This window comes from Equus przewalskii, chromosome 30, assembly GCF_037783145.1.
Source record: "Equus przewalskii isolate Varuska chromosome 30, EquPr2, whole genome shotgun sequence".
Lineage (NCBI taxonomy): Eukaryota > Metazoa > Chordata > Mammalia > Perissodactyla > Equidae > Equus > Equus przewalskii.
Genome location: NC_091860.1, coordinates 16,098,320 through 16,125,515, shown reverse-complemented (window position 1 = coordinate 16,125,515; position 27,196 = coordinate 16,098,320). Strand labels below are relative to the sequence as shown.

Here is a 27,196-nt window from a genome sequence, read left to right as displayed (position 1 = left end):
AACAAAATTTACAATTTTAACCATTTTTGTGTGTGTATGTGAGGAAGATTGACCTTGTTGCCAATCTTCCCCTTTTTACTTGAGGAAGATTGTCGCTGAGCTAACATCTGTACCAATCTTCCTCTAGTTTATGTATTTTCTGTGGGATGCTGCCACAGCATGGCTTGACTAGTGGTGCTAGGTCCACACCTGGGATCCAAACCTGCAAACCCAGGCCACCAAAGCAGGGAGCGTGAACTTAACCACTATGCAACTGGGCCGGCCCCCGTTTTAACCATTTTTGAGCATACAGTTCCATGGCATTAAGTACGTTGACTAAACACTAACTCCCCATCCCTTCCTCCCCCCGCCCTTGGCAGCCACCCTTCTACTTTCCATCTCTATGGATGGGACTACTCTAGGGACCTCATACCAGTGGAATCATACAGTATCCGTCTTTCTGTGATTGGCTTATTTCACTCAGCATAATGTCTTCAAGCTTCATAAGAAATCATTTTTAAAAAATTTAATTTTACTGAATTAAAATGTTTAGTTTTGATTCAATCAGTTAAAGCTTTTATCTCAAGAACAATAGTGTTCATAATCCTTTGAAAAAAATTTTTTTAAGTGGTGACTAAATCACCAAGCAACATTTGTTTTTTTTGGTTTTGCCTTAGGCAAAAATAAAAGATTGGATTGGCTAAAAACTCTTGAATATTGCAATCTAACTCTGAGAATCAAAGTACACTCTTTGCATGTGTGAGGAACTATTTTGAGGACAATCTTGCTTTAATTTACTTTCCAAAGTAAATGAGAAATTATTAATTAGGAAAACTAATTTATACGGGTTATTTTTAGAGAAAGATGCTTTGGAATCTTCTTAATTTTTCAGATCGCTAAAGAAAACACGAATAGGAAAGGAAATAAATAATATCACAACTAGGGGATCCTAATTTTAAGAAAACGTGTAGACTTCTCGTCCCACAATCCCCATGCAATCCCAATTTTCTATTAATTAGCACATTTCCCCCTATGTGAGGAAAACTGTAGCGCCCCCCTCGGTGGTGGGCTGCCTTGCCTGTAAGCACCCCCAGGGGCGAGTCTGAAGAATGGGAGCAGTGGATTTTCTGCAAGTAGAAAGAAGTGACATCAAGTGTTAATCCTCGCTGCTGAGACCAAGTCTTCAGGCGCAGTGCCAGCTGGGGAAATTATACTCCTGGCTGCTGTTCTTTGGTTCTGTTGTCGGGAACAACAGACAGGAGCTCCACCTTTCCTACCTGATAGAAGCTTCGTTTTATTGTGACTTGATTGCCTACAGAGTTTGGAGTGTGGAAGCTAGAATTGTGTTGATGAAATATGTGGTTCCTACAGACAGAAATAGGTCTTGAACATATCATTTCCTGACGATGTGCATTCGTGATTCATGATGTGGCTCACCGAGCACTCCAAAATCCTGTTGGCCACAGGCAGATAGGGTCCACCCGTTCTAGGCATCTCTCTGGATGCTATGTGGAAGCATTCTTTTTTTTTTTTTTTTTTTTTGAGGAAGACTAGCCCTGAGCTAACATCTGCTGCCAATCCTCCTCTTTTTGCTGAGGAAGACTGGCCGTGAGCTAACGTCTGTGCCCATCTTCCCCTATTTTATATGTGGGATGCCTACCACAGCATGGCTTGATAAGCGGTCCGTAGGTCCTTATCTGGGTTCAGAACCGGCAAACCCCAGGCTCTCAAAGTGGAACATGCGAATTTAACTGCTGTGCTACCAGACTGGCCCCTGGAAACATTCTTTTACTTAGTTCTTTATGGAAATCACAAAAGAATAACTTGAAAAGGATTAAACTTCCACTATGGAGTAAGGCTTTCATGTATTTCTACCCTATCATCATAATTTCAACAAAATTATGTATAATTATCAATGATGTACAATGGGGCTCTGATATTCATTTGTGTTTTCAACTTAATTGAAGAAATCTAAAATTTTTAGGTATAGAAAAAAAAGGAAAGAAAGAAAGAGGAATGAAAGAAAAGACCATGGCCTACTTTAGTCTGGATCTCTTCTTTTCCAGGAGTATCCAGATTTTGCCAGATTTTTTTTGTTTTTTTAGATTTTTAATTTTTCCTTTTTCTCCCCAAAGCCCCCAGTACATAGTTGTGTACTTGTTTAGTTGTGGGTCCTTCTAGTTGGGGCATGTGGGATGCCACCTCAGCATGGCTTGATGAGCAGTGCTATGTCTGTGCCCAGGATCCGAACCGGCGAAACCCAGGGCTGCCAGAGCAGAGTGCGCGAACTTAACCACTCGGCCGGCCCATTTGCTAGATTTTTTTGAGAGTTGTCTCCTCTGATAGGCTGTGCAAATGTTTATCACTCCAGGAGTTGTTTTTCTCTCTCCTTACTATGGTTGTGTCTTTCTCTGTACTGAAGATTCCTTGTTGCGTTTTCCTGGTGTTTTTCCTCTGTGTTTTCTCAGACTGTGGGATGGCACAGGTGCTGTTTTACTTTTGATTGGATGCTCCATTGGTAGGAAATATAGATGTAATATTATTGGTTAAACAATCCACTGAGGCCACAGAAGCTGTCTGTTTTTGTTGTTGCTGTTGTATTGGTGAGGAAGATTGGCCCTGAGCTAACGTCTGTTGCCAATCTTCCTCTTTTTGCTTAAGGAACATTGTCGCTGAGCTAACATCTATGCCAATCTTCCTCTATTTTGTATGTAGGATGCCGCCACAGTATGGCTTGATGAGCGGTGTGTAGGTCCACTCCTGGGATCCAAATCCCTGAACCCTGGGCCACTGAAGTGGAGCGTGTGAACTTAACCACTATGCGACCAGGCCAGGCCCCAGAAATTGTCTTTTTACATGCTTGACACCCAAAATCACCCAGCGTTTGATATGATAGACGTATACTTTATTTACTTACCCCAAAATATTTATTGAGCACCTACCATGCACCAGAGTTCCAGGTAATCAGCTAGGAGCAGATGAGCCTGATGTCAACAAAATGATGTCCCTGACACTGTGGTCATCCCACCTCTGCAGGGTGTGGGGGCCAGAGGCCCAACAGAGGCCCAAATGGTACATGCCTTTATAATGCCTGAGAAGGCCAATTTGAATTTAGAATTCTCCTTAAGTTCCATGTGGAAACGTAGCAGTGGGCAGAGAGCTGACACACAGCCCCATGTCCCGTTAGGCTCTGTCAAGGTGCATGAGGGGCTATTGCATGTGCGTAGACAGCCTCGCCTATATACTCAAGCTCCTGTTCATCACTCGCTCCTCAGCCAAGAGCTCCCCTTGGCCATCTCTGGGTCTGGGAGCGTGCACACTGGTGGGGAGGGTATCCTAAGAAGGATGAACTTGAGAAGAGGCCCAAGCAGGCCTAAGAAACAGGCCCATTTGGTGAGGGAATTCCAGGGTGTCTGGTACCCAGAGCATCCAGGGCTCCTCTGTATAACATGGCGGTCCTCGCCCTGTATGGCTATTTAGATGTCAATTAATAAATTTAAAAAATCAGTTCCTTAGTTGCAATAGCCGAATGTTGGCTAAAGGCTCCCATATGGGAGGGCTCAAATATAGAACATTTCTATTATCACAAAAAGTTCCATTGAACAGCGCTGATTGAGGAGCAGTGTGGGCTGCAGCCGTGCATGCAGGACCAGAGGACAACTTTTGAAGCTCGCGGCCTTGAGCATGGGCCCTTCTTTCCCAGCTCTAAGAGCACTACTGCTTTCTAGAGCTTGCCTTCCAACGGGGGGAGTAGAACAGATGGTTAAAAAGTAAACAGGGATGAAACAAATATTTTCATAATCTGAAAGAATCTCCAGAGAAAAGAAGCAGGAGGGTATGATCTAGAACTAGAGCAAGAGATGGAAGAGTTGCAAGCAGGAGGAAAAACAGAAGTAGAGTAAAGCAGAAAGAGTTTGGTGTGTACAAGAAACAAGCAAAAAAGGTGATGTCTATGGCTGGAAGGTAGTGAAGGAAAAGAAGAGTGGTACAAGATGTGTCCAGAGATGTACGCAAAGGCCAGATTATATAGATAAGGAATGGATTTTATTTAAGTGGAAGGAATTGAAGCCTTTTAAACAGGGAGCGATGAGATCTAATGTATGTTTGAAGAAGATTAATCTGGCCACTGAGTGTGGAAGGGTTGGCGGCCAGGACAAAGTAGAAAGACCAATGAGAAACACAGGGTTAATGATTTGACTAGAGTTGTGGTGGTGAGGTGGAAAGACGGGGACAATGATACTTTCATAGACATGGATGACAGAGCAGCTTCATTTTTGGCCAACAAACATTTATTGAGTGCCTGCTGTGTACCAGACCCTATGCTAACTACCAGAGATTCAACAGCGAGCAAAAGTGGCACAAATCCCTATCTTCATGGATCTTACGTATTAGTGAGGAGAGTCGAGCCATAAATAAATACATAAATACGTGCCTGCTGTGCCGGGAGGTGAGAAGATAGAGACTCATAGAGCCGAGAAGGGAATAATGAGTAGCTGATGGATTCCCATTTTAAATGCTGCAGTTATTTCTGTCAAATCTGTGACCTTTGACGTCGGAGATTTACAAAGACGTTTTGGGAGAAAAGAAAAAAGTGCATCCAGAAGCCGAACGAATGGGGCGGAAGAGGTACCATGGTACCTAGGAGTCCTGTAGTCATTCACTGAGTCAGTTCTGAGACCCTCCCCTCCAAAATCAGTAGGGTCAGCTTCCTGCCTCTGGGTCATATTGCCAATATCACGGTCACGTTTTGGGAATAACTTCAGTATGTTTCAGCATAAAAATAAAGTGCACTTCTTCTTTAATTGGAAAAAAAAAATCCAAGTAACAGCTGTGTATATGAAAAATTTACCACAGAAATTGAGAGTAAGGGAAAGATATTACAAATCTCTGATAGAAAATGACCTAGGAATTTTGTTTTGAAGCGTCTCTTTTTAGAGGATTATGAGCACAGTACACACACACACACACACGTACACACACACACATACACACACACACAAATTTCACGCATTACAAAGGTTACACAGTGACAAGTAAATCCCTCCCACCGTTGGCCCTGAATTCCTCAGGTTTCCTCCCCAGAGGCAACCATGTTACCAGTTTCTTGGGTTTCCGGCATAGAGCTTCTCAGTCTTGAATGAACAGTAGAATTGTTTGCAGAACTTTAAAAGGTCCTGATGCCTGGTCCCACCCCTCAGAGGTTCTGGGTGAATTAGTCTGGGATATGGCTCAGGCACGGAGATTTTTCTCCAGCTTATTTTAATGTGCAGCCACTGAAATATTCTAGCGATAGCCTAAATGCTAATATATTCTTTAAATAATATTTATACAAATGATAGCACAACAGTATCCACTGTTCTGCCTCTTGCTTTTTTTTTCTTTTTTACCTGTAAAATATATCTTGGAGATTGTTCCATGTTAGCACGTATAGCTAGATATAGCCTGTTGTTTTTAATGTCTGAATATTATGCAATCATATGGATGCAACATAATTTATTTACCCAATCCCCTAGTGATGGACAGTTATGTTATTTAAAGTCATCTGTTAACACAAATAATACGATAATGAACATTCTTGTATATACATCCTTATGTACATATTTGTATATATCTCTAAGATAAAAGTCCTAGAATCAGAATTTGAATTATTGGTCAAAACATAAATGAATTTTCAATTTTGATGAATACTAACAAATTTTATCCCTAAGGGGCAATGCATGAGAGTACCATACTAACAAGTGCTTTGCTTTTAAAAACATTAGTATTTTCTTTGATTTTGCTCCTTGTAATGTCATAACTATAAGTTGGGCATTTTCTTTTTCTTTTTTGTTTTTTTTTGCTGAGATAACCTCTGTGCCAGTCTTCCTCCACTTTGCATGTGGGTCACCGCCAAGCATGGCTGATGAGTGGTGTAGGTCTGTGCCAGGGATCCGAACCTGTGAACCCCAGTCGGAAGCAGAGTTCCCTGAACTTAACCACTGCACCGTGAGACAGCCCCAGCCATTTTCTATATGCTTAAAACTGTTTCTTTTTCTGTGAATATCGCTTCCTATTTCTTTTTGTTTTGCCTCTTTTTCTATGAGATTGTTGGTCTTTTCTTATTGTTTTCCAAGAGGTATTAACAGATGAAGGAAATCAACCCTTTGTCATTGGCAGATATTTTTCCAATTTTATTGTGGGTCTATTATTTATGATTTTCAGTTTTAGTAAAATGAATGGCTCTTGTGTTTTGAAATTCTAAGGCAGCGACTGGTAGCTGATCCAGGTGCTGTAAGCTACTTGAGGACAGGAATGTGTCTTCTCTGTTCTTGAGTCCTCAGTGCCTGGTAAGTGGTAGGTACTTGTTGAAAGCGTGGTTGGATATAAACATAATGAAGATGAAGAGTCAGTCAGCCTGATTCCGTGAATTTGTCCAGAAGAAGTTAGGGAATTAATGACATTACTGTAATTTGATTCCCTTTGTCATTGAGTGCATCAACTTATGCCTGAAGAAGTGAGAGCCAAAAGGCATATCCAGCTGAGCCATTTCAAAGCCTTCCTCTTGCTCCTTATTCTCCTGCTCCTTTAACACGCTAAGAGCATTCTCTGCAGTTGCTCCTTCTGCCTTGGAACATTGCTCCCTTACCTTTGTCTGTAACTTGTTGCCTGTCAACTTTAAAACCCAGCCTTTTCCTTTTGGAAGCCTCCTGTTAGTCTCTCTGCTCCCTTCCCTCTAGCACCCTGTGTTTTTCCCTTACAGTAATTACCAAAATGGTCATAAAATAATTTTTTGTGTTATTACCTCTGTTTGTAATGTCTGTCTCCTTCATTGGACCATAAACCCCCGTCATGTCTTCTCCCCAGACGTACACTGGCGCTGGGGATACAGAGGTGGAAAAAAACAAACTGCCTGACCTCATCATGGACGTTACATTCTAACGTATGTGTATGTCGGGGAAAGGGAGATAATATTTAGTTGTACACAATATTAAATGAGCGTCATTTAAATGAAGCAGGAGACCTGGTACGTGTGCACCTTTGGTTTGGAATGCCCAAGTCTGGTGTCTGTGTTAAGAGGAGAAGCATCTGGCATATAACGTATGCATGCTCTACCGGGCTATGAAACAGTAGTCACCAGGCCATAGTGCAAGGGTATATAGGCAGTGGTCAGCAGTGGTCACCAGACCTGTTCTAATCTCTACCAAGCTGTTGAGCCATTTTTACCCTGCCTGATGGAAGTTTTACCGTCATTGAAGTTCATTGTACTTTTAAACTTAGAGCATATATTTCCACGTGTCTTAGTCCGTTTGGGCTCCTATAACAAAATACTATAGACTGAGTGGCTTATAAACAACAGAAATTTATTTCTCATAGTTCTGGAGTCTGGGAAGTCCAAGATCAAGGCCTAGGAGATCCAGTGTCTGGTGAGAAACCGCTCTCTGGTTCACAGATGACCGTCTTTGCTGTGTTCTCACATGGCAGAAGGGGCTAGAGAACTCTCTGGGGTCCTTTTACAAGGACACTAATCCCATTCATGAGGGCTCCACTCTCAAGACCTAATGGCCTCCCAAAGGCCCCACCTCCTAATACCATCCCATTGGGGGTTAGGTTTCAACATAAGAATTTTGGGAGAGACACAAACATTCATTCTATGGCATCAAATATTGAGTATTTGCAATAAAGAATACTTTCTTCTTTGTGAGACAGAAAATATTATATGGATTGCTTTTTACCAATTGCATATGCCCAGTGTTTGGTTAAACGTTCTTAATATAGTCGGGATTTTCTAACATTATTATTATATTGATATAACTAACAGCACATTTCTAGCTAAACAATCTAAAATTTTCAGCCTGTTTCTAAACACAGGTTTGTATGAACCAGATTGTCTCCAGTTCTTAAATCACTCCTGGAGGTAGGTTAGCTGCTTAAGGGATGCATTAACTATTTTAGGTCAGTAGGGTACTTTGCAGTACTTTATTATTGAATGCTCCATACCACTGGCTCTTTTCCAGCCAAATCCCTGATCGTGTGGCCTATTTTTAATATTAAATCTCTGTGAACCCAAGTCATCTCTTTCTGGAAGGTTAGACTTCTAGAACAGTATATTAATAATTTACTACCAAGTTACTGAGTCATTGGGCCTGCTTAAGTATCTAACCTAGTCCCAAGAAATAATTTACATAGTCATATGAGAAAAGCCCAATGTTTCAGTGGAATTTAAAATAATCATTTTCATACATTTTCTACAGAGAAACGTACTGCTTTAAAATGTTAACATTTCACATTTAAGTACTTTTCATTCTTTTTCTTACACGATAATAATTCCTCCATCAGTGTTTACTTTATTTCTTTTATTTAAAGATGCATACAGAGTTCCCAAGACACCCAGAGCTTGCCTCCTTTCCCCACATGCAAAAAACTATCAGGGTTAAATCAATTAATTCGAGAAAATATGCATTTGCAAACCCTCTATTTTTTGGTTTTTTTTTTGAGGAAGATTAGCCCTGAGCTCACATCTGTTGCCAATCCTCCTCTTTTTGCTGAGGAAGACTGGCCCTGAGCTAACAACTGTGCCCATCTTCCTCTACTTTATATGTGGGACGCCTACCACAGCATGGCTTGCCAAGCGGTGCCATGTCGGCACCCGGGATCCGAACCAGCGAACCCCAGGCTGCCGAAGCAGAACGTGCGTGCTTAACTGCTGCGACACTGGGCCGGCCCCAGCAAACCGTCTTTTTCATACCAAAAATATTTTCAGGGTATTTTGTCAGACATTTCAATTGCAATAAGAATTTTTTACTTCTATTCACAAAAGTGGTAACTTTACAGAAAAAAATTTAAATTAGCCCCCCAAATTAAAAAAAAATCAGTGAGTCCAACCCTATCTTTTCTGTTATTTTTGTGTACTCCTAGTTGTTTTATATACGTGAATGTATGTAGTTATGGAAATGATTCCGTTCTTTAAGTTTTTTTACCAGCTGTGACCATCATCAACATTTACCTTTAATGCTCCTCAGTCTTTGTAACTATTTGTAAGATTGTATAATAGTCTACTAAGTTTATAGACTATAACGTAAGAATTTTCTTAAGATAGGTGCCAGAAGTGAAATTAGTCTCGATATATATTAATTGAGATTCATATCTAGATACAAACAAAAAGAACATTGTTTTCCCAAAGAGTTGTGTGAAAGTCAAAAAATATCAAGATGTGACAGCATCGGTTTTAACGTATGCCTCACAACATTGTGAATTGGTACTTTGCAAATAGTACTAGTTAAATGAGGACATAGAATCGTGTTTAATTTAGTAAGGTTGAACACTTCAGATGCTTGAGACTAGCTGACGTTTTCGTGAATTTTCTATTCATAACCTTTGTCTATTTGTATCTATTGATCTCTTAATGTTTTTCTTATCAGTTAGTATAATTTTGTATATGCAAAGAAAATTGTAGAGGGTAGACTCTTTACGGACTGAAGCCATGTCCCTTTTCGCAGCTGTGGAGTCCCCTGGAGGACACATGTGATGGCCATCCTTTAATGTCCATGGGTTGATTTCTCGTTGCCACCTGGGAGAATTCTCCCTGGAAGGCAGGAGCCAAGATTCACTGTTTGATTGTTCTGTCATTCAAGGAAAGGTTCACTGCTGGATGTGTCATCTTTTCATGTGACCCTTATTTAGTAGTGGAGAGCCCATTAGGATATTCCAGAGTTTTGTATTTGTCCAGTTAGTCAGTTGATTCCTTTAAAATATATTACCCAAAATTGCTTGCAGAAATATCTTCCTCCTGTGCTGGCCTGATCTTTTAAACATTCTCTCTCACTAGAAGTTATATGTGTAGTCACATTTTCTGCTGTGAATTTACACTCTATCCCCACAGGAATGGCAGGGGTAGTGCTTGAGAAGCAACAGTCAGTACACAGTGATACAATATGTCATATTTACAGTGTATTTTCAACCATCTGTAAGAACATTTTCAAGAATATTCTTTCTAGTAGCTTCGATTTAGTATACTCATCTCACAGAGGGAGAAATTAGCCTGGGGAATGTTTACATGACTTGCCTATGGCTGCACAATGAGTCATTAGCAGCTTGAGGAGTGGAACTTTGAGTCCCTGGAAAGAAGAAGGGGAATTAACAGGAAAAGAAGCTTCATAGGAAATAGGCTTTAATCATATTTTCAAAATATAAAATCTTTCGTATATTTCTTGGAAGAAGGATGCTATATAAATTTTAAGTATAATGACTTTTTTTTTTCCGAGTGGCTTGCTTGTTATGGAACGTGTTTATTTCATCAACTGACCTAGAGTTGACATTTACACTAAGTTAATGAGCTTGGTATTTATTGAAGTTTATGATAAGACACCGAGTATATCTTTAGGCTGAAGTCTTTGATTCTTTTACTCATTATAGCAAATATTTATTGGTCACTGACTACGGGTCAGTCAGATCTCTGTTGGTGTGGAATAAGAAAGAGACATGAGGATGTGTAGGGATGTTTAGGAACATTTAGAAATGTTTAGGAATGCTAAGTAGAACGTGTAGAGTGGAAGAGCTTCAAGATAAAGGATGTGAGGAAGAATAGGCTTGCTCTTCTGCAACCCTTATTCATTCAACAAATGTCTAGAGTATGGATTCTGTGCCAGGCACTATTCTAGGCACTTGGGATAAATGAGTGAATAAAACAGAAAACAATCTCTGCCCTCATGGATATTATCTCCTATTGGAGGGAGACAGACACTAAACGATAAACATAATAAGGGAATTATATTGTATGTTAGAAGATAAAAGCACTATTTTTTTTTTAAAGATTTTATTTTTTTTCCTCTTTTTCTCCCCAAAGCCCCCGGGTACATAGTTGTATATTCTTAGTTGTGTGTCCTTCTAGTTGTGTCATGTGGGATGCCGCCTCAGCATGGCCTAATGAGCAGTGCCATGTCCGCGCCCAGGATCCGAACTGGCGAAACCCTGGGCCACCCAAGCGGAGCGCACGAACTTAACCACTCAGCCATGGGGCCAGCCTCTAAAAGCACTGTTATTTTTTAAAAAGTACAACAGGATAAGTGAGATTAGAGATACTGGAGGGCAGTGGGGATTACAATTTTAAATAAGATGGCCATGGAAGGCCTCATTGAGAAGGCAACCTTTGAGTAAAGACTGGAAGGAGACGATAGTGTTGAAATCCAGGGAGGTGGCTGTGATGAACATCATGGAGGCCAGTGAGGTTGGAGCAGAAAGAAGGAGGTTGTGTGTGTGAGGGGAGAATGTAGGAGATGGGTGGAAGAGGAGATACGAGCAAAGGAGACTTCGAAGGAATAACCTACAGGTAAGAGAAAGACCAAGAGAGAGTGGCTTCTTGGAAGCCAAGTTGGAAAAGCAAATAAAGGCTAGGGAGTAATACTAAATAACTGTACTAAATGTTACTGATGGGTTAAGTAAGGTGAACGCGGAGAATCAACCACTGGATTTAGCCATAAGTCATTGGTGACCTTGATGAGCTGTTTTGGTGGAATAGTGGGAGAGAGTAGGTTTAAGAAAGATCTGGAAGGGAAGAATTGAAGGGAGGATAGGCAACTTTTTTGAGATATTTTTTTCTGCAAAGCAGAGTAAAGAAATGGAGTGGGAGCTGGCAGAGAAAATGGAATCAAGGGAACCTTTTCTTAGAGAGAAATAATAGCCTCCTGATTAGAATGATTCAGTAGAAAGAGTAAAGGTAGAGAAAGCCATGCAGAGTTTCTGGCCATATCTATACCCACATAAATTCCTATACCAAAAATTTCCTAGATACGATTGACTTATTTACTCCTTTTCCGTCATTTAATTTATTTTTTTTCGGTAAAATTTTGAGAAAGTCCAACTCTCTCAGGCACTGTTTTTCTGCTTCTTAACGACTCATCCCATTCTCATGACTGAAAGGTGGAGGTTTTTGGTAAGAAATTATATTAGCATGAAAAATTCTTGTCATCCATCACCATCAGTAAATATATATTAAAGGGCTAAAAAAACTCCCCACCCCCACACACAATGTTGTAATGTAATTATGAAGGGAAATTATTTATCCTATGCCTAAAATCCACAATTCAAAATAATATTGAAATTGGCCATCTAATTTTAACTTTTTCAAAATGGTTCTTTTTGATGGTGTCAAATTTGCAAATAGTGGACAGAGGCTCTTCTGTGAAATACAAACGGCCATTCTACCCTTCCTTTAAGGAATAATTTGGTGATAACAGTGTTTTAATGTATTACTCTTGAAGATACGTGAGTTCGTCACGTCTCAGCTTTAGACCTACCATTTGTACTTTTTAATAACTTGAGCTTCGGTGCTGAAAACTAGCAACTGTTCCTATTGAACTGAAAGGTTACTCAGAAGCCACTTGAATTCCAGCCAGCCTCAGACAAGATTAGCTGCCAAAGAGGCTACTGAGGGCCAGCTTGCCAAAGTTATGTTCCTTTTCAGGGAAAAGAGAAAAATTTAAATAGCTGGTTTCTTGACTTCTATTGTTTTCCCTTTCTACTTATCTACTTTCCATTGTGGATAAGTAATGAAAAGAATACTTTACACTTTCAAGATACTTTGAAGTGAGGAAAATTTCACAGTAGCAGCCAACTCTTTGAACCCTTCTTTCTACAAAACAGCATTGCACTGGGGGCTGGCCCAGTGGTGCAGTGGTAAAGTGTGCGTGTTCTGCTTGGGTGGTCCGGGCTTTGCTGGTTCGGATCCCGGGTGCGGACATGGCACCGCTTGGCAAGCCATGCTGTGGTAGACATCCCACGTATAAAGTAGAGGAGGATGGGCATGGATGTTAGCTCAGGGCCAGTCTTCCTTAGTAAAAAGAAGAGGATTGTTGGCAGATGTTAGCTCAGGGCTAATCCTCCTAAAAAAAAACCACAAAAAAACCCCCAGCATTGCATTGATGAATGAGAAAATATTTGTTTCATTGGGCACTCATTGTATCTTCATTGTGCCTTTTGGAAAGATAAAATTTGAGAATCTGTAAAGATGCATATGTGAGCGTGAGGGAGAGTGAGAGTGTGCACGTGCCCACACGCCAAGTTTAACAAAGATAAAGTGAAGCCCTTGTAAGTCATCGTGACACTTTATAACCATTAGAAACGGCTATATGTATGCCTGGCAGGCAGAAAAAGATATGTTTTCAGTTAACAGAAACATCAGTTGCATGTAGGGGTTTGTTCTGGCTTTCATTTTTCTGAACTGATGCATGCGTGGAACTTGAATTCAGATTGCTGAAAGCTGACGCCTCCCTCCATTGACTATCAGCTTTGTAACCTGTGTCAGGTAACTTAACCTCTCTGTGCCTCAGTTTTTCATCAGTAAAAATGGAGATAATTAGACGTGAAATTATGTGATGCTTGTGAATCAGCCGAGTGCAAGCATTCATTAGAAATTAGCAATTATTATTATTCATATACATAGTCTAATCTTAATAAATTGATTGCCCTAATTATTAACATAATATAGAACAATCTCAAAAATATACTGACTTTATCCTTTGAGAGAGAGTACTGCATTTAGAAGAAAGAAAATCAGAGAACTCTATTTAAATCTCAGAAAACATGATGGTTTCAAAAATGTGGAGTTTATGGACAACTTAAATGCCACTTCTAATTAAGAAAATCAAATATGCGTAAGGTATTTTTCTGTGAGGTGATGCCATATGAACCAAAAGGACTCCCAGAATCCATATTCCAGGTGTGCTTGAGTGTGTATCTACCTGTAGAGTAAGAAAAAGAAGAGAGGGGGCCAGGGCCCAGTGGCGTAGTGGTTAAATTCATGCTCTGCACTTTGGCCGCCCGCGATTTGCAGGTTTGGATCTTGGGCGCGGACCTATATGCTGCTCATCAGGCCATACTGTGGCAGCATCCCACACACAAAATAGAGGAGGATTGGCCGAGATGTTAGCTCAGAGACAATCTTCCTCAAGCAAAAAGGGGTAGGTTGGCAATGGATGTTAGCTCAAAGACAGCCTTCCTCACACACAAAAAAAAAACACAAAATAAAAATTAAAAAAAAAAAAAAAGGGGGAGAGAGGAGTGAGCTTAAATAAATACTCTTGAAAAAGTGGCATGTCAGCTACCCTGACCTCTTTTCACTTCCTCAAACTGCTAAGCTTTCCTTGTCCTCAAGGTCTTAACATATGCCGTTCCCTCTGCCTGGACATCTCTTTTCTCAGCACATCCCAGGGCTAATGTTTTTCTTTACCCTTTGGGTTTTAGCTTAAATATCATCTCATCATCCTAACTAAAGCAGTGTCTTCCCACCATCATTCTATTATCCCAGCCTGTTATTTTTTCTCCTTATAATTATTTTTTGATAACTTTTTAAAAATTGGTCTCCTTTACTGGAATATCAAGCTCCATGTTGGAAAAGAAGATTTAACCTTTTTTCATAGTCATATATTCCCAGCATTTAACTTATAGTTACAGTACTCACAGTTATAAATGCATGTTTTTTGGTAAATTTTAATCTCTTCATCAGTACCTATGATAACACACAAAGTTAATAAATTTCCCTATGCTCTCAAGAAAATTGAAGCTAACATTTTAGCTTTTACATAATCATGAAAGTACCACAGAAGGATGAACTTGCATAGCTTGATTACCATCATCTCCGTGGATATTTTGACATTAAGCCAAACGGTAAGCCAGTCACATTTGAGACTTCATTACTGGATGGATTTGAACAGTAATTATGTGCCATTTGCAAACTAAAGTATACAATGTTAATGAAAATGTGCTTCATCTCGGTAGCCTATATTATGGCTGAATTTTTAGAGTCAGGAGCTCTCATTATCAGTAATGAGTTTATGGTTTTGTTTGTGAAGAAACCAACAAAGCAGGGGTTAGCAATTCATTTTCTTGTTAATCATCACAGGAAAAAAAGTTAATTCTTCTAAACTGAAAAGAGATGACAATATCAGAAATGAAAAAATTATCTCCCCCAGCCAACACAAGCAGACAGTATAAGACAGACAGACTCTTTCCCCTTGGTTCTTGGCCTTGGAAGTCTATCCCATTTAGCTCTGTTCTAAAAATGTGGGCCTGACCAGTGTGGCAACGGAATGTCTGTCTATCCAGGCAGGTCAGGAGGAAACAGTTGAAGTCAGCTCTGACATTGGCTTAGCATAGTCCCATACATAAGGATGCTGTTTGGAGTCTTGAGGATTTGGGATGGAACATAACTTCGTCTAGAATCAAGGTAGCTTGAGGATACTAGGAGAAATTGATTTTGCCCAAGAGCACTGCTTTAGACTTCATATGACTATTTGCTACAGAAATAGATGACCAATTTGGGATCAAAAGTGCCACTCCTGAATAGGCTTTTGACTCATCCTTTTGGCTTTAAAAGAGAAAATACAAGAACCCTCAAGAAAATTGATCCTGGAAATATACATGACTGTGAAAGAGTAAAGTACAGCATCAAAAAAGCAAACTAAAGGAAAAGCATGATGCTTTTTGTGCAAATATTTGACGCAGAAGTGAAAAAAGACAGAAACTGAAGAGTGGATAAAACCAGAAATTAATCCCATTAAACCAAATTTTCCTATAAGCAAAGATCACATATTTGGAGTGAGAGTTCTGAGAATAAAAGGAGAAGATCCTGGTTGAGGTATTATTGGTGGTGGTTAGGTGCAAATTGCATGCTGGAACTGTACAATGAGGAAGGAGAATATTAAGATGGAGAAGAGGAAACATGGGTAGCTGAACACGAGATGTGCCTGCAAAGGCGAATACACCGAAGATCAGCTAATCACTGAAGGAACCCAGGGGATCGAGGGTACATCTTGCAATGAACCTATTCTGGAATTATGGAAAGTTGTGGACTGCCAGCTGTTCTTCACTGAAGACTACTTGAGGCAGAATGACCCAGAAAGTCCATATGGTACTGAAGGCAAAGCTTAATTAGATCTATCACTTCTAACTGCATAAATCCACACTCCTAGAAGGAAGCAGATTAATTGTAATGCATATGTGAGGAGGGTGACTTTCAAAAAGGCAACAGCTCTGGAGGCTAGAACATGCTACTCTTTAATAGTGGCCATCTTTGAGTGGGAAGATTTAAGGTGACAGTTACTGGTGTCTCTCTACCATGGGCACATGTAATTTCTATAATGAAAAATATTTTGAAAGTATATCCTATTATAGAGACAAGGAATGAATGTTATGTGGCTCCTTCTATAAATTACACTAAACATCAGTTCATGGTCACATCTCATATTGTAAAATAGTCAAAAGGTTAGTAAATTGGTGCAAAGATTCAAAAGATCATTGCCAAAAGTCAATGTAGCATTTTTTTTAACTGCTTAATTATTTAAACCTAGCAACATTTCTCAAAATGTGCAATTAAAAGCTATATTTGATTATTAGCAAAGGACTTTTTATTTATTTATTTTTTGCTTGAGGAAGATTGTCCCTGAGCTAATAACTGTGCCAGTCTTCCCCTATTTTGTATGTGGGATGCTACCACAGCATGGCTTGATGACAAGCGTGTAGTTCTGGGCCCAGGATCTGAACCCTCAAACCCCAGGCCACCCAGGCAGAGCATGCAAACTTTACCACTACGCCACCAGGCTGGCCGCTGCAGAGGACTTTTTCAATCTCTGTTTGAAACAGAATGAGACCGCACACAATTGGTGTGCGTGTTATGATCTTCCTTTCATTATGGAGTTCTTTTTTTTAAAATTTTTTTATTGCAGTAACATTGGTTTATAACATTATATAACGTGCAGGTGTACATTGTGATATATTTCAAATTCTGTGGAGATTACATCATGTTCCCCACCCAAAGACTAATTACAATCCACATTATGGGATTCTTAATGACAGAAATTTTGTGTCTTCACTGAGGTGTGACCTGAACGTTTGTCAAGGTGATTAAGTTTAGAATGCCAACATTGTGGCAATAGGGCCTGAGATCCTTTATAGAGTATTAATTATGCTTCCTGGGAATTTTGTACTGTGCTACGCCTACTATAGGAAACCCTCTCGGAAGATTAGGCATCGATTTGCAAGTGTGTTGGTGTAGAAAAACTCATATCTCCCTTGTGAACTTTACTGGAGCAAAAAATTGCAATGCGTTTTCTATTCCCCATGCATTTTACATTCACTCCTAACAATATAAGTAACCTATTTATTAATTTGTTATGATTCCAATTAAGGTGCATTCGATCTATAACTTTTATCCTTAAGCTCCTATTCTACTGTCTTTTCTAGCATTTATATCATGAAGGGTGGTCTTAGCCCAGAGATGAAAGGAAGGAAGGAAGGAAGGGAAGGAACAAGGAAGATTTTCTTAAAAACACTATTCTTTCATTTGCATGAGACTTGACAAGATAAATCCCGCCCACCACACTCAAACAAAAATGTAGTTTGTAGTGACAGAATTTTATGTTTACTTTAAGAAACCTGGAAGTGTGTGTTTCTTCATAAACAAATTATAAAAATGCAATCCCGTTAGTACAGGAAATTAATAAGTACCTTTCCTTCTCAAGCCTCAATCATCTTATATATAAGAAGATTTGGACTCAGTTGTTCTATGACTCTTAATGCGAGCCAAGCTTTGAAATTTCTTTGTAATTTTTATTATGACAATTCATACTGTTATTTATTCCAGTGACTTTATTTCCAAAGGTAGTTTCTCAGTTGGAGAAGCAGTTCAGAGTCATTTTGAGCTCCGTTAAACTCATTGCTTAGAGCTGTGATTACTTTCAGGTCCTAATTAAATGGGCAAATCTCTCTTATGCATCTTGTTTGGGAAGTCACAGGCAATCAAAAGTAGTTTGATGTTATGATTGATGAGCATTATTTGATTTCTGCTGTCCAACAATGTGTATACTCTTTATTATCTATGAATTGTCTTATTGGCATAGGATATACTTTCTGTGGCAGGGTGGTGGAAAGGGATCATTAAATGAAACATTACATGCTTTGTCTTTGAGAGAATGTTTCATTTGAAACAGAAACATGTCAAACATACCATGTGCGTGTTACTATAGAACCGAAAAGCCCTTTCCAGTTGTTTACACTTCGGATGCAAAATGGCAATTTGACATAGACTAACAGTGTGATGTGAGCATCTGCGTAAAAAGGCTACATATGGAGCATGCCCAGTGCGGTGAGTGCGTCCTCCGCCCTCCCCCTCCAGATCTCTGAAGATAAGGCTTGAACTTTACACTTGCAAATGTCACTGCATACGTTCTGCACTAGGTTTTTTTTTTTTTTTTAAAAGGTTCTCTTACAACTAATTTCCTTGAACGATCCAAGAGCAGGGAAGAGAATCCTTAGGGTAGTAAGGTGCATTAAGTTCAGAACGAGTTGATGCCTGTCTTTGAATGCACTTGAAGTGTTCTTTATTTTTAAAGCAATATAAAGCATTCGAGGGTTTGTTTTCCCCCCTGGAATGGGAAAATAAGAATCTTCTTGGATTGCAGTCCTCCGGGGTAGGGAGTGAAAGCCCCGGAGGCAGAAAGGGACGGAGAAGAGGGGCTTGCCCAGAGCATGGATAGCAAAGGAGCAGAGGTTCTCCAGGGCTCGGCGCGCGCTGAGGATCTGTGCCCGGGGCTGCAGCTGCGGACGAGAAAAGCGCTGTCTGGCTAATGAAGGCCACCTGGATCAGGCTTCTGAAAAGAGCCAAGGGAGGAAGGCTGAAGAATTCGGATATCTGTGTAAGCTCAAGGGCTTTCGTTTGGGGGAGACGTTATTTGGTTGTCGCTACTGCTGTTGCACTGAGTGCTGGCAGGGGCTCCCGCGATTTAGTAATATGATCCTGATTGCTAGAGAGGGAGCCAGGGAGAGTCCTGTAATTTTCGGAGCTTTTTTCCCCCTGTCGTGATTTATTGCTGTCGGCGATATCCCGGGCAGGTGTTTTCTGTAGCCAGCTTTCCTGAAACCTCTATTTAAAGGTATTGAAAAATGTGTGGCTTAGAAATTGAGTGAAGCTGGCTGCTGTCGTCTCACAGTTTTGTCAGAGAAGGTATCAGGTGAATAACAAGGGTACAAAAGGATGCTTAAGATTCAAGTGGGAGTCATCTCACGGTTGTGACATTTCAGAGAGTTCAAGTTCCTAACTCAGACTTTCTTTTAGGTTTTTTTTATTAGACGTGCCTTCTTTTGAGTTGTAGATACGTGCGTTAGCTTGTAGATTGTTCTTGAAGCTATCCTTGAAACCCGCCTATGCCCTTCAGCCCGGCACTGCACCACGGAGCTGGTTTAATTATAAAGGAACTTCATCTGGCTTCCAGAAAGGATACTCGTTGGAACATAAGGCTTGGGAAGGAATGGGAACTTGGTAGGCACCGCTAGCCTAGTGAATGGTCTGCAAACCAGAGCAGGGTTTTTCCAGATGGTTTGCCACAAAATGGATTATTTTCTCCTCTTTTCAGGAATTTATAGCACAATCTAGGAAGCTGACTGCCATGTCGAGGAGACTTTTCCAATGCAAACATCATAAATGGAATCTATTTTAAAATGTACATTTTCCTCCCAAGGGTTCGGCAGACTCCTACACCAGCCGTCCATCTGACTCAGATGTTTCTTTGGAGGAAGATCGAGAGGCAGTGCGCAGAGAAGCAGAGCGACAGGCCCAGGCGCAGTTGGAAAAATCCAAGGTAAAACCATTTCTCCTCTGCCAAGTGCTCTCTTTGCCAGTTGTGCTGGGCCTGCGATGGGCCACCTGTGGAAGTTTCTCCTAAAGCGAATGTTTGGTTACTTATGGTCTGGTTTAAAAGAGATGCAGGATATGGAGCGTATTTTCTACCTTGGCAGAAAGAGGAAGTGTGATATATAAGAGTGGTCCTGCCTTTATGTTGTTTTATAGTCTAAATAACTCATTTCCACGAGTGGATTGTTTATTTAGACACAAAAAAGGACCTCTGAATATACACAGAGGAAAAACCATCTAATATCAAAATGATTTTCCTTCATTTTTTCCAGTAAACCGTATCTGTTTAGAAAAATAAACTTTCTTCAAGCTAATGTTTATTTTCCTAGATTTGAAAACCTTCCCCCCAAATTTTACTCTGTCGGTGTTTTATAATAGTCTTATATCTAAAAAATGGATTTCATTATGCTTTTCAAAAATAAAGCAACAAAGGATTTATTAATTAAAAATATTTCTTCCCTCGGAGCACCTTCTTCTCCATCCCATAATAATAAAGTGCGTATGTATGGAAGGGGGACTGGAAATCAGATTTAAAATATATAAGTGCAGGCTTGAGCTGAGATTCAATTCTAGTGTTCCATTTCACTAATTACAAAGATTAGAATTCATCTTCCCATGCAGTTGTTCCAATAGCAGCTATTCCTAAAGCATACGTTGTTCAAGTTCAAGGTACCTTGGCTTGTGTGATACTCAGTAACTTTTAAATGAATGTATTTTGACACGGTTGTTGGTTTTCTTTTGAAAAAATTACTGCTTTGAAAAAAGAGTAAGTACTGTGTTGATCTTGCGGAAAAAAAAATCAAGGATAACATTAGAATACTTCTGCTGGCTGCTTCGTCTCTGAGATGAGTCAAATCTGTGTGTGTTGCTATGGGAATCGTGGAGTGGAGACGGTGGTTCGAATGCACGGACAGCCCTTATGTAATATTCATGACCTCCAGCACAGCTGCCATAGTAGTTTACAGGGGAACTGCCAGGAGACCTTGACTTTTAAAAAGCAGTATTTCTGTACGACAAAACAGTGTTCTCACTTCAGTGGCAGGGAAGTCATCTCCAGGTCTGACAGTCTTGCCTGCAAGATGGCTCATAAACAGCAGGAGCAGGCAGCTGATAAAGCAAGGTGTGGCCATTAACTAATCCGCTTTACCAACGTTAACCATTGAAAACATTATGATGCAAAACAACCTGGGTGAACCTGGAGGACTTAGGCTAAGTGAAATAAGCCAATCACAGAAGGACAAACGCTGTGTGATTCTTCTTACGAAGCACCTGCAGTAGTCGAACTCACAGGAGCGGAGAGTAGAATGGGGGTTGCCAGGGGCTGGGGGAGGAGGAAATGGGGAGTTGCTATTCAACAGACATGAAGTTGCAGTTATGTAAGATGCATAAGTTCCACAGATCTGCTGTACAACCCTGTGCCTATAGTTAACAGTTAAAAATTAGTTAAAAGGGTAGATCTCTTGTTAAATATTCTTACTACAATAAAAAAATTATGAAGTTGAAATTAAATAACGAAGAAAAATGATGATGCATGATCAGTAAAGTTCATTGCCACAAGTATGTTTCCATTTAGAATCTGAATTCTACCTTCTATATTTTGCACCAAAGTGCAAAGAAAAGTCAAGAAGAAAACTAACAGTTTGTATTCCAGAAATAAGAGTGTTCTGTTTGCACTAATTTATTCATGTGGTTTTCATGTACCAAAATTAAACAGTTTCTCAGATTTATACCACATCATCATACAACTCAAGGTCTTGTAGATTTGGTTTTCAAAGCATTTACTAATCTGTCTGGACATTTTTGCCCGTGACTCTGTGCGGCAAGTCCCGAGTTAAGCGCCACAGCTGCATAGAACTTTTAAATATCTTTAAATATCTTTCACCCCAGGGTGGATCAAAATGTTGATCCTAAATCAAACCAGGTTCGTATTACTTGTCATACAGACTAAAAAGTTACAAATGATGTAGAAGATGAAAGAAAATGAAGAGAGTTTAAAACAAAGGCGAAATAACTGAAGGGCTCTTTACCATGTTTAATGAAAATAGTTGATTTACCCTGGTTTTTCTGCTTTAAAATTAGGTCAATATCTTAAACCTTTGATGTATCCAGATGAGTTACACTGGGGTAAGTGAGAGTTTGAATATGCTGGGAAAGAAGATAGAAGGACTAGGATTTAAGTTTGCTTTATGTTAAAATCATGGTTTGGTAGGTCTGGTTTATTAATTCCAAAATTCTTGAAGAAGGAATGCAAAAGAGGGATTGTTAGATGGCTCATTCATTGGGTTATTTTTATCTGTTTCTCTCCATCATGGCTTTGTGGGACCTATTTGAAAATGAAGGCTTAAAGTTTAAAAACATGTGAATTCATCGTTTAATAGTTTAAAACCCTTCGCACGTCCATTTTGGAAGAATCACAAGTTTTCTACATTTATTTTGTAACCATCATTGCATCTGCTCAAGCAGAAAGACTTTATAAGCGGGTTCCAATGTTCAGATCACGTGCAGGAAGTCTGTGCAAATGCTTGGAATAAAGCTCGGCAGTACTTTCAGATTCTGGCCCTCTATAAATACGAACTACATTATCCATTAATTGCCTTAATACATCTATGAAATAATTTAATAATAATAAGGATAAGGTGATTGTCGAGCAGTGAGACTAGAGACACTGCCTTTTGAAAATAAGTGACCTATAAAAGGTTATATAACCAGGCCCTCTGTGTTTCGAATAAAACATAATACTTTTCACTAGCACTTTGTATGGCTTCTCTTAAGCTAGTAAACTCTACACTGAGCAGATTATATATTAATTTTGAGCCAAGTAAGTATCAACTGACGTGACCTTGTTTTTTAATTTGCCATACTTTGCAAATCTTGCCTTATTTAAGCTGGTGCTCTTTGATTTTTGCCTTAAAGACAACTGGTATAGGAGTTTAAGTTATTCCCGTATTGATCTTTTTTAAAATACAGCTTTATTGAGATATAATTCACTCATTAAAGTATATAATTCAATGGTTTTTAGTATATTCAGAGTTGCACAACCATCACTACAATTTTAGAACATTTTCATTGTCCCCCAAAGAAATCTCATGTTCTCAGTTAGCAGTCACTCTCCACTCTCCCCAACCCTCTCAGCCCTAGGCAACCCCTATTCAACTTTCTGTCTCTATAGATTTGTCTATTCTGGACATTGCTTATAAATGGAATCATGCATTAGGGGATCTGTTCTGACTGGCTACTTTCATGTATATAATATTTTCAATGTTCATGACTGTAATAGTGTGTATCAGTACTTCATTCCTTTTCATTGCTGAATGATATTCCATTATATGTATATAGCACATTTTATTCATTTACCCGTTGGTGGACATCTGGGTTGTTTCCTCCTTTTAGCTATTGTGAATAATGCTGTTATGAACATTCATGTACAAGTTTTTTGCATGGACTTATATTTTCATTTCTCACATGTGCATATCTAGAATGAAATTGCTGGGTCATATGATCATCTTTTTTATTTTTTGGTGAGGCTGAGCCAACATCTGTTGCCAGTCTTCCTCTTTTTACTTGAGGAAGATTGCCTCTGAGTTCACATCCCTGCCAATCTTCCTCTATTTTGTATGTGGGACACCCCCAGAGCATGGCTTGGCGACCAGTTTATAGGTCCCGGCCCAGGATCCGAACCTGTGAGACCTGGGCCACTGAAGCAGAGCGTGCGAACTTAACCACTACACCATCGGGCCAGCCCCATGATCATCTTTTTTTAATTGAGACAATAACTCTCTTCTTTTCCCCCTCACTCCCCAAAAATGATCTCTTCTCTACATGCAGAGACTCTGAGTTGGGAAATCTGGATGTGGAAGGGATTGGAGCAGGTATGAAACAGGTTCAATGCGATATTCTTAGCAGAATGGATTAACATTAAATTTTAAGTCGATTGTTCCTTCATTAGTGGATGTCTACTGGATTAAAGAAATTGTATTAGGCACAGTTGGTGAGCAGAGGGATTTCAAAGCCAAAGCACAGAGAAGAAACAGGCAGATCTTTTGGCTGCAGGAAGCTACTGTTTGTTTAGGGAGAAAAGTCTTGGCCTTAAGTCATGCTAATAAGAAGTAGAATGGAAGTACCTTAGGGGGAGTAGAGAAGTCTGTGAGCATCAGAGGAAAGGACTGCACCCTGTTGGCAGAAACAGAAAATCCTTCTTGGAGGAGGTGGTGATTTAAAACTAGACCTTACAGGATGGACAGATGGAGTTTAGCTGAGAAAGTAGGGAGTGGGGAGTGGAGAAGAAGGAAATGCTTCCTAGACTTAGTAAGTAATGTCAGTAAAGGCCAATATGAAGAAAGGCTTGGCTGCAAAAAAACATGGAACCTTCCAGAGAAAGGTCAATTTTTTGAGATCTTGCCAACTAGAAAATTTCTTTATCCTAGCCTCACATTTAATTAATAGTTTGGCTGGGTATAGTATTCATATATGAAAAACATTTTCTCCTTCAGAAATTTCAAGACATTATTTTGTTGTCTTCTAGCTTCCAGCACTGCTGTTATGATTGCCGATGTCATTCTGTCTTTTGGTGTGATTTTTTGTTTTTTTAATTTTCTCTAATATGTTGAGAACTGTTCTTCCTTTGGTATTTTGAAGTTTTGCCTTCTTGTGGGTCTTATGATTTATTGTGCCTGGCGTCTCATATGAATGTTCATTGTGAGGGGCCAATCACTTTAGTTCTGCAAAGTGTCTTATTTTTTGTGTGTGTGATAATTTTTTCTCCTGCGTTTTCCTCTTTTTCTGGTTCTCTAGTTTGTCAGATGTTTAATTAGAGCTTTCTTCTCTACTCATTTTTTTCTCTTCTATCCCTCTGTCTTCTACTGAGTTTTTCTCTACTTATCTTCTAAGCCATCTATTGAAATTTTTATTTTTGAAAATTTCTGGTTTCTAAGAGCTTTCTTCTCCTCTCCCCTTTCATAGCATCTTGTTTTTATTCCATGGGTGTAATGTTTTCTCCTGTATCTCTTAAGATACTAATTTTCTAAACTTTCTGTACTGTCACTTTTTTAAGCTTAATTTTTATTTGATTTTGTTTTTATATACTGGAGATTTTCTTCAAAGGTTTGATATTTGGTGGTCCATTCATAATTCAGAGTGAGACATTGTACAGCTTACTGGAAGCTCTGAGTACAATGGCAATGCCTCTTGACTGCTGGTCTTTTATAGAGTAATTAATTGGTAGGGAGATGTCTTTATGTCTAGCTTGTGTCCCCAGAGAGGAGCCCCCAGTCTCCTGGTACTTTATATTCTCACTCTTTCTACTCTGTCAATTGCCACTGTCTACTGTTTCTATATTCTGCATTTTTTGTCTACTCCCATCTCATTTCCTGTTCTTTATGTCTGTGGGTTTATACTTTTTCCAAAAAAATATATTTTCAGGTGGAAGCATATGTTCAGTTGACCGTGTTTTATTCCTCATATCTAGCACTGAACATACTATAAAAGAGAAAAATGTTTCTCTTATGGTCTTAGTCCATAAATGGCTTAAACATTGGGAGAATCCTACCCAACTGGAAATATTCCCCTAACTCGCCTTTGCACGAGAAAGAAACATGAATGTGTTTATGTATGTGTTCAACCCAAAGATGAATTTTTATTTCCAAAAATGTTAAACATGTTTTAAAAAGATGTGTCTTATTGAGAAAATTATATGGGAGGTAGGAGAGAAGTGTACATATATGCCTATATTTCATACTTTCTTAAACCCACAAGATAGACTATTGGAAAGAATCCGAACAGCATGTGGCAGGTATTAAACTATAGACGGCTGCTCTTAGGGAAAAATTGCCTTTAACTGGTAAAAGACAACATCCAGCAGGGAGATCTCATCATAGAAAACATGAAGGGTGGCAGACATTCTTAGGAAAATCTTATTTAAGCTAACATTATTTTCCCGACATTGATTTCAATGTCGTCTTTTAATTTTTTGCATTGAAAACTTGTCTTATCTCTTTTGCTCATAGCAGTTACCTTCCAAATGGAGCTAGAAAGCTGGCTAAATATTTCTAATTTCCAGCGGCATGGAGTAGTTTATTGTTCAAATACACATTAGCTTAGAGTGCATTTTTTTCCTAACTGTAAGAAATAAGAAGTGTGTGAAAGCCCCCTGGATCTGGGTTAGACTTGCACGTCACCTCGTAAATATGACTGGGTAGGCACAGTCATATACACTGGTGCTGTAACTCTCCCACTCAACTCAATGATAGCTGACAATAATAGTAATAAGAACAATTTATTGCGTGCATGATTTATTGCCTGCGCTGCGTGATTACTGCTCATTTTAGACAGTCGGAAAGATATAAAAGGGAAAAACAAAGCTTTGTGTCTTTAGAGCATTTTGAAATACCTTTGAGTAATTATGGTCGTGCGGTATATACAGCATTGATTCCTATACTGTCTTTTACATCAGAAAAATCCTTATTCATCTCAGTTACCTTTTGCTACAGAACCAACAGCTCTCAGTTTAGTGGCTTGAAGTCACCACCATTTTTACTTAGGTCACAGTCTTCCTCCGTGCATCACTGGCCAACTGGAGGGCAAACTGGTGACCAGGTGATCTGGGATGGCCCCTTGTATGTGTCTGCAGGTCAGCAGCTGTCAAATTGGGTGTCTCATTCTCCTCTGGGTGGTCTGTCATCTTCTAGCAAGCTGGTTGGCTCATTCTCATGCTGGTCTCGGGGTTACCAGCACAAGAGAGAACAAGCCTCAGTGGGTGATATTCAAGTCTCTTCTCGTGTCATGTTTGCTGATGTCCTATTGACCGAGGCAAGCCGGCAGTCAGTGTGGAAGGGGACTACCAAGGGCATGGATTCCGGCCCTGGAATCGTTGCAGCCATTTTCTGCAAACAATCTGCCACACCCATCTTTTTTCTCTCTTTCCTCTTTCAAAGAAGAAATGTCTCCATACCTTTTAAGATAAGCAACCTTGTCTTTCCTCCCATCTCATCTTGCCCTTCCTGTTACTGCCAACCTTAATCACACCAAGCTTTGTCCTCCTGTTTCCATTTCTTTCATGTCTTCTCCACTTCCTTGAAACTCATTTCTGCCTCTATCGTTGGTCTCTAGTGACTTTCTAATCCAGTTCATTGACCTTTTATTAAGCGTTCCCTTGACCTCTCTGTAAACCTTGTCTTGTTTTTCTTCTCTGCTAGGTCAACTTTGTCTTGCAGGTGCTGGTTACAGCACAAATCTATTTCTACCACCTCTCTGGTTGTTGCATTTCAATCTCTTCTGCTGCTTCCCTCCACTGAAGTTTGGAAGTCCGTCCAACCAAATGCTCAGATCTTGACCTTCTGGCTTTTTATGCTTTAGGCATGCCTTTGGTTTTCAAACTGTTGCATTCCTCAGGAGCTGCTGCAGAGGCAAAGGGGTGCCCAGTAGGATGTGTTCCATGCACTCCTCCCAGGTTCAGTTAAATCAGCTCTCTCTTCATTCATTTGATATATTGGGACTTCCATGTAAGCTTTTCTTTGAATATAGAGCTTCACCTCCGTAATGAGTTTTAAAGTACCGCCATCT

At 39.7% G+C, this 27,196-nt stretch overlaps 1 protein-coding gene across 8 annotated transcripts in view; it reads left to right on the top strand.

Moving 5' to 3' along the window:
• The window catches only part of CACNB2 (calcium voltage-gated channel auxiliary subunit beta 2), a 353,051-nt gene that overhangs the window by 206,862 nt on the left and 118,993 nt on the right, over positions 1-27,196 (top strand). For 6 of the 8 annotated variants that reach the window (XM_070601312.1, XM_070601310.1, XM_070601313.1 and 3 more), the window contains one exon: positions 19,467-19,586. In XM_070601312.1, the coding sequence (XP_070457413.1) occupies positions 19,467-19,586 (120 nt within the window). Of the gene's footprint in view, positions 1-18,109; positions 18,645-19,466; positions 19,587-27,196 lie in introns of those variants that run through there. The other 2 variants (XM_008531238.2, XM_008531235.2) reach the window with 1 other exon arrangement.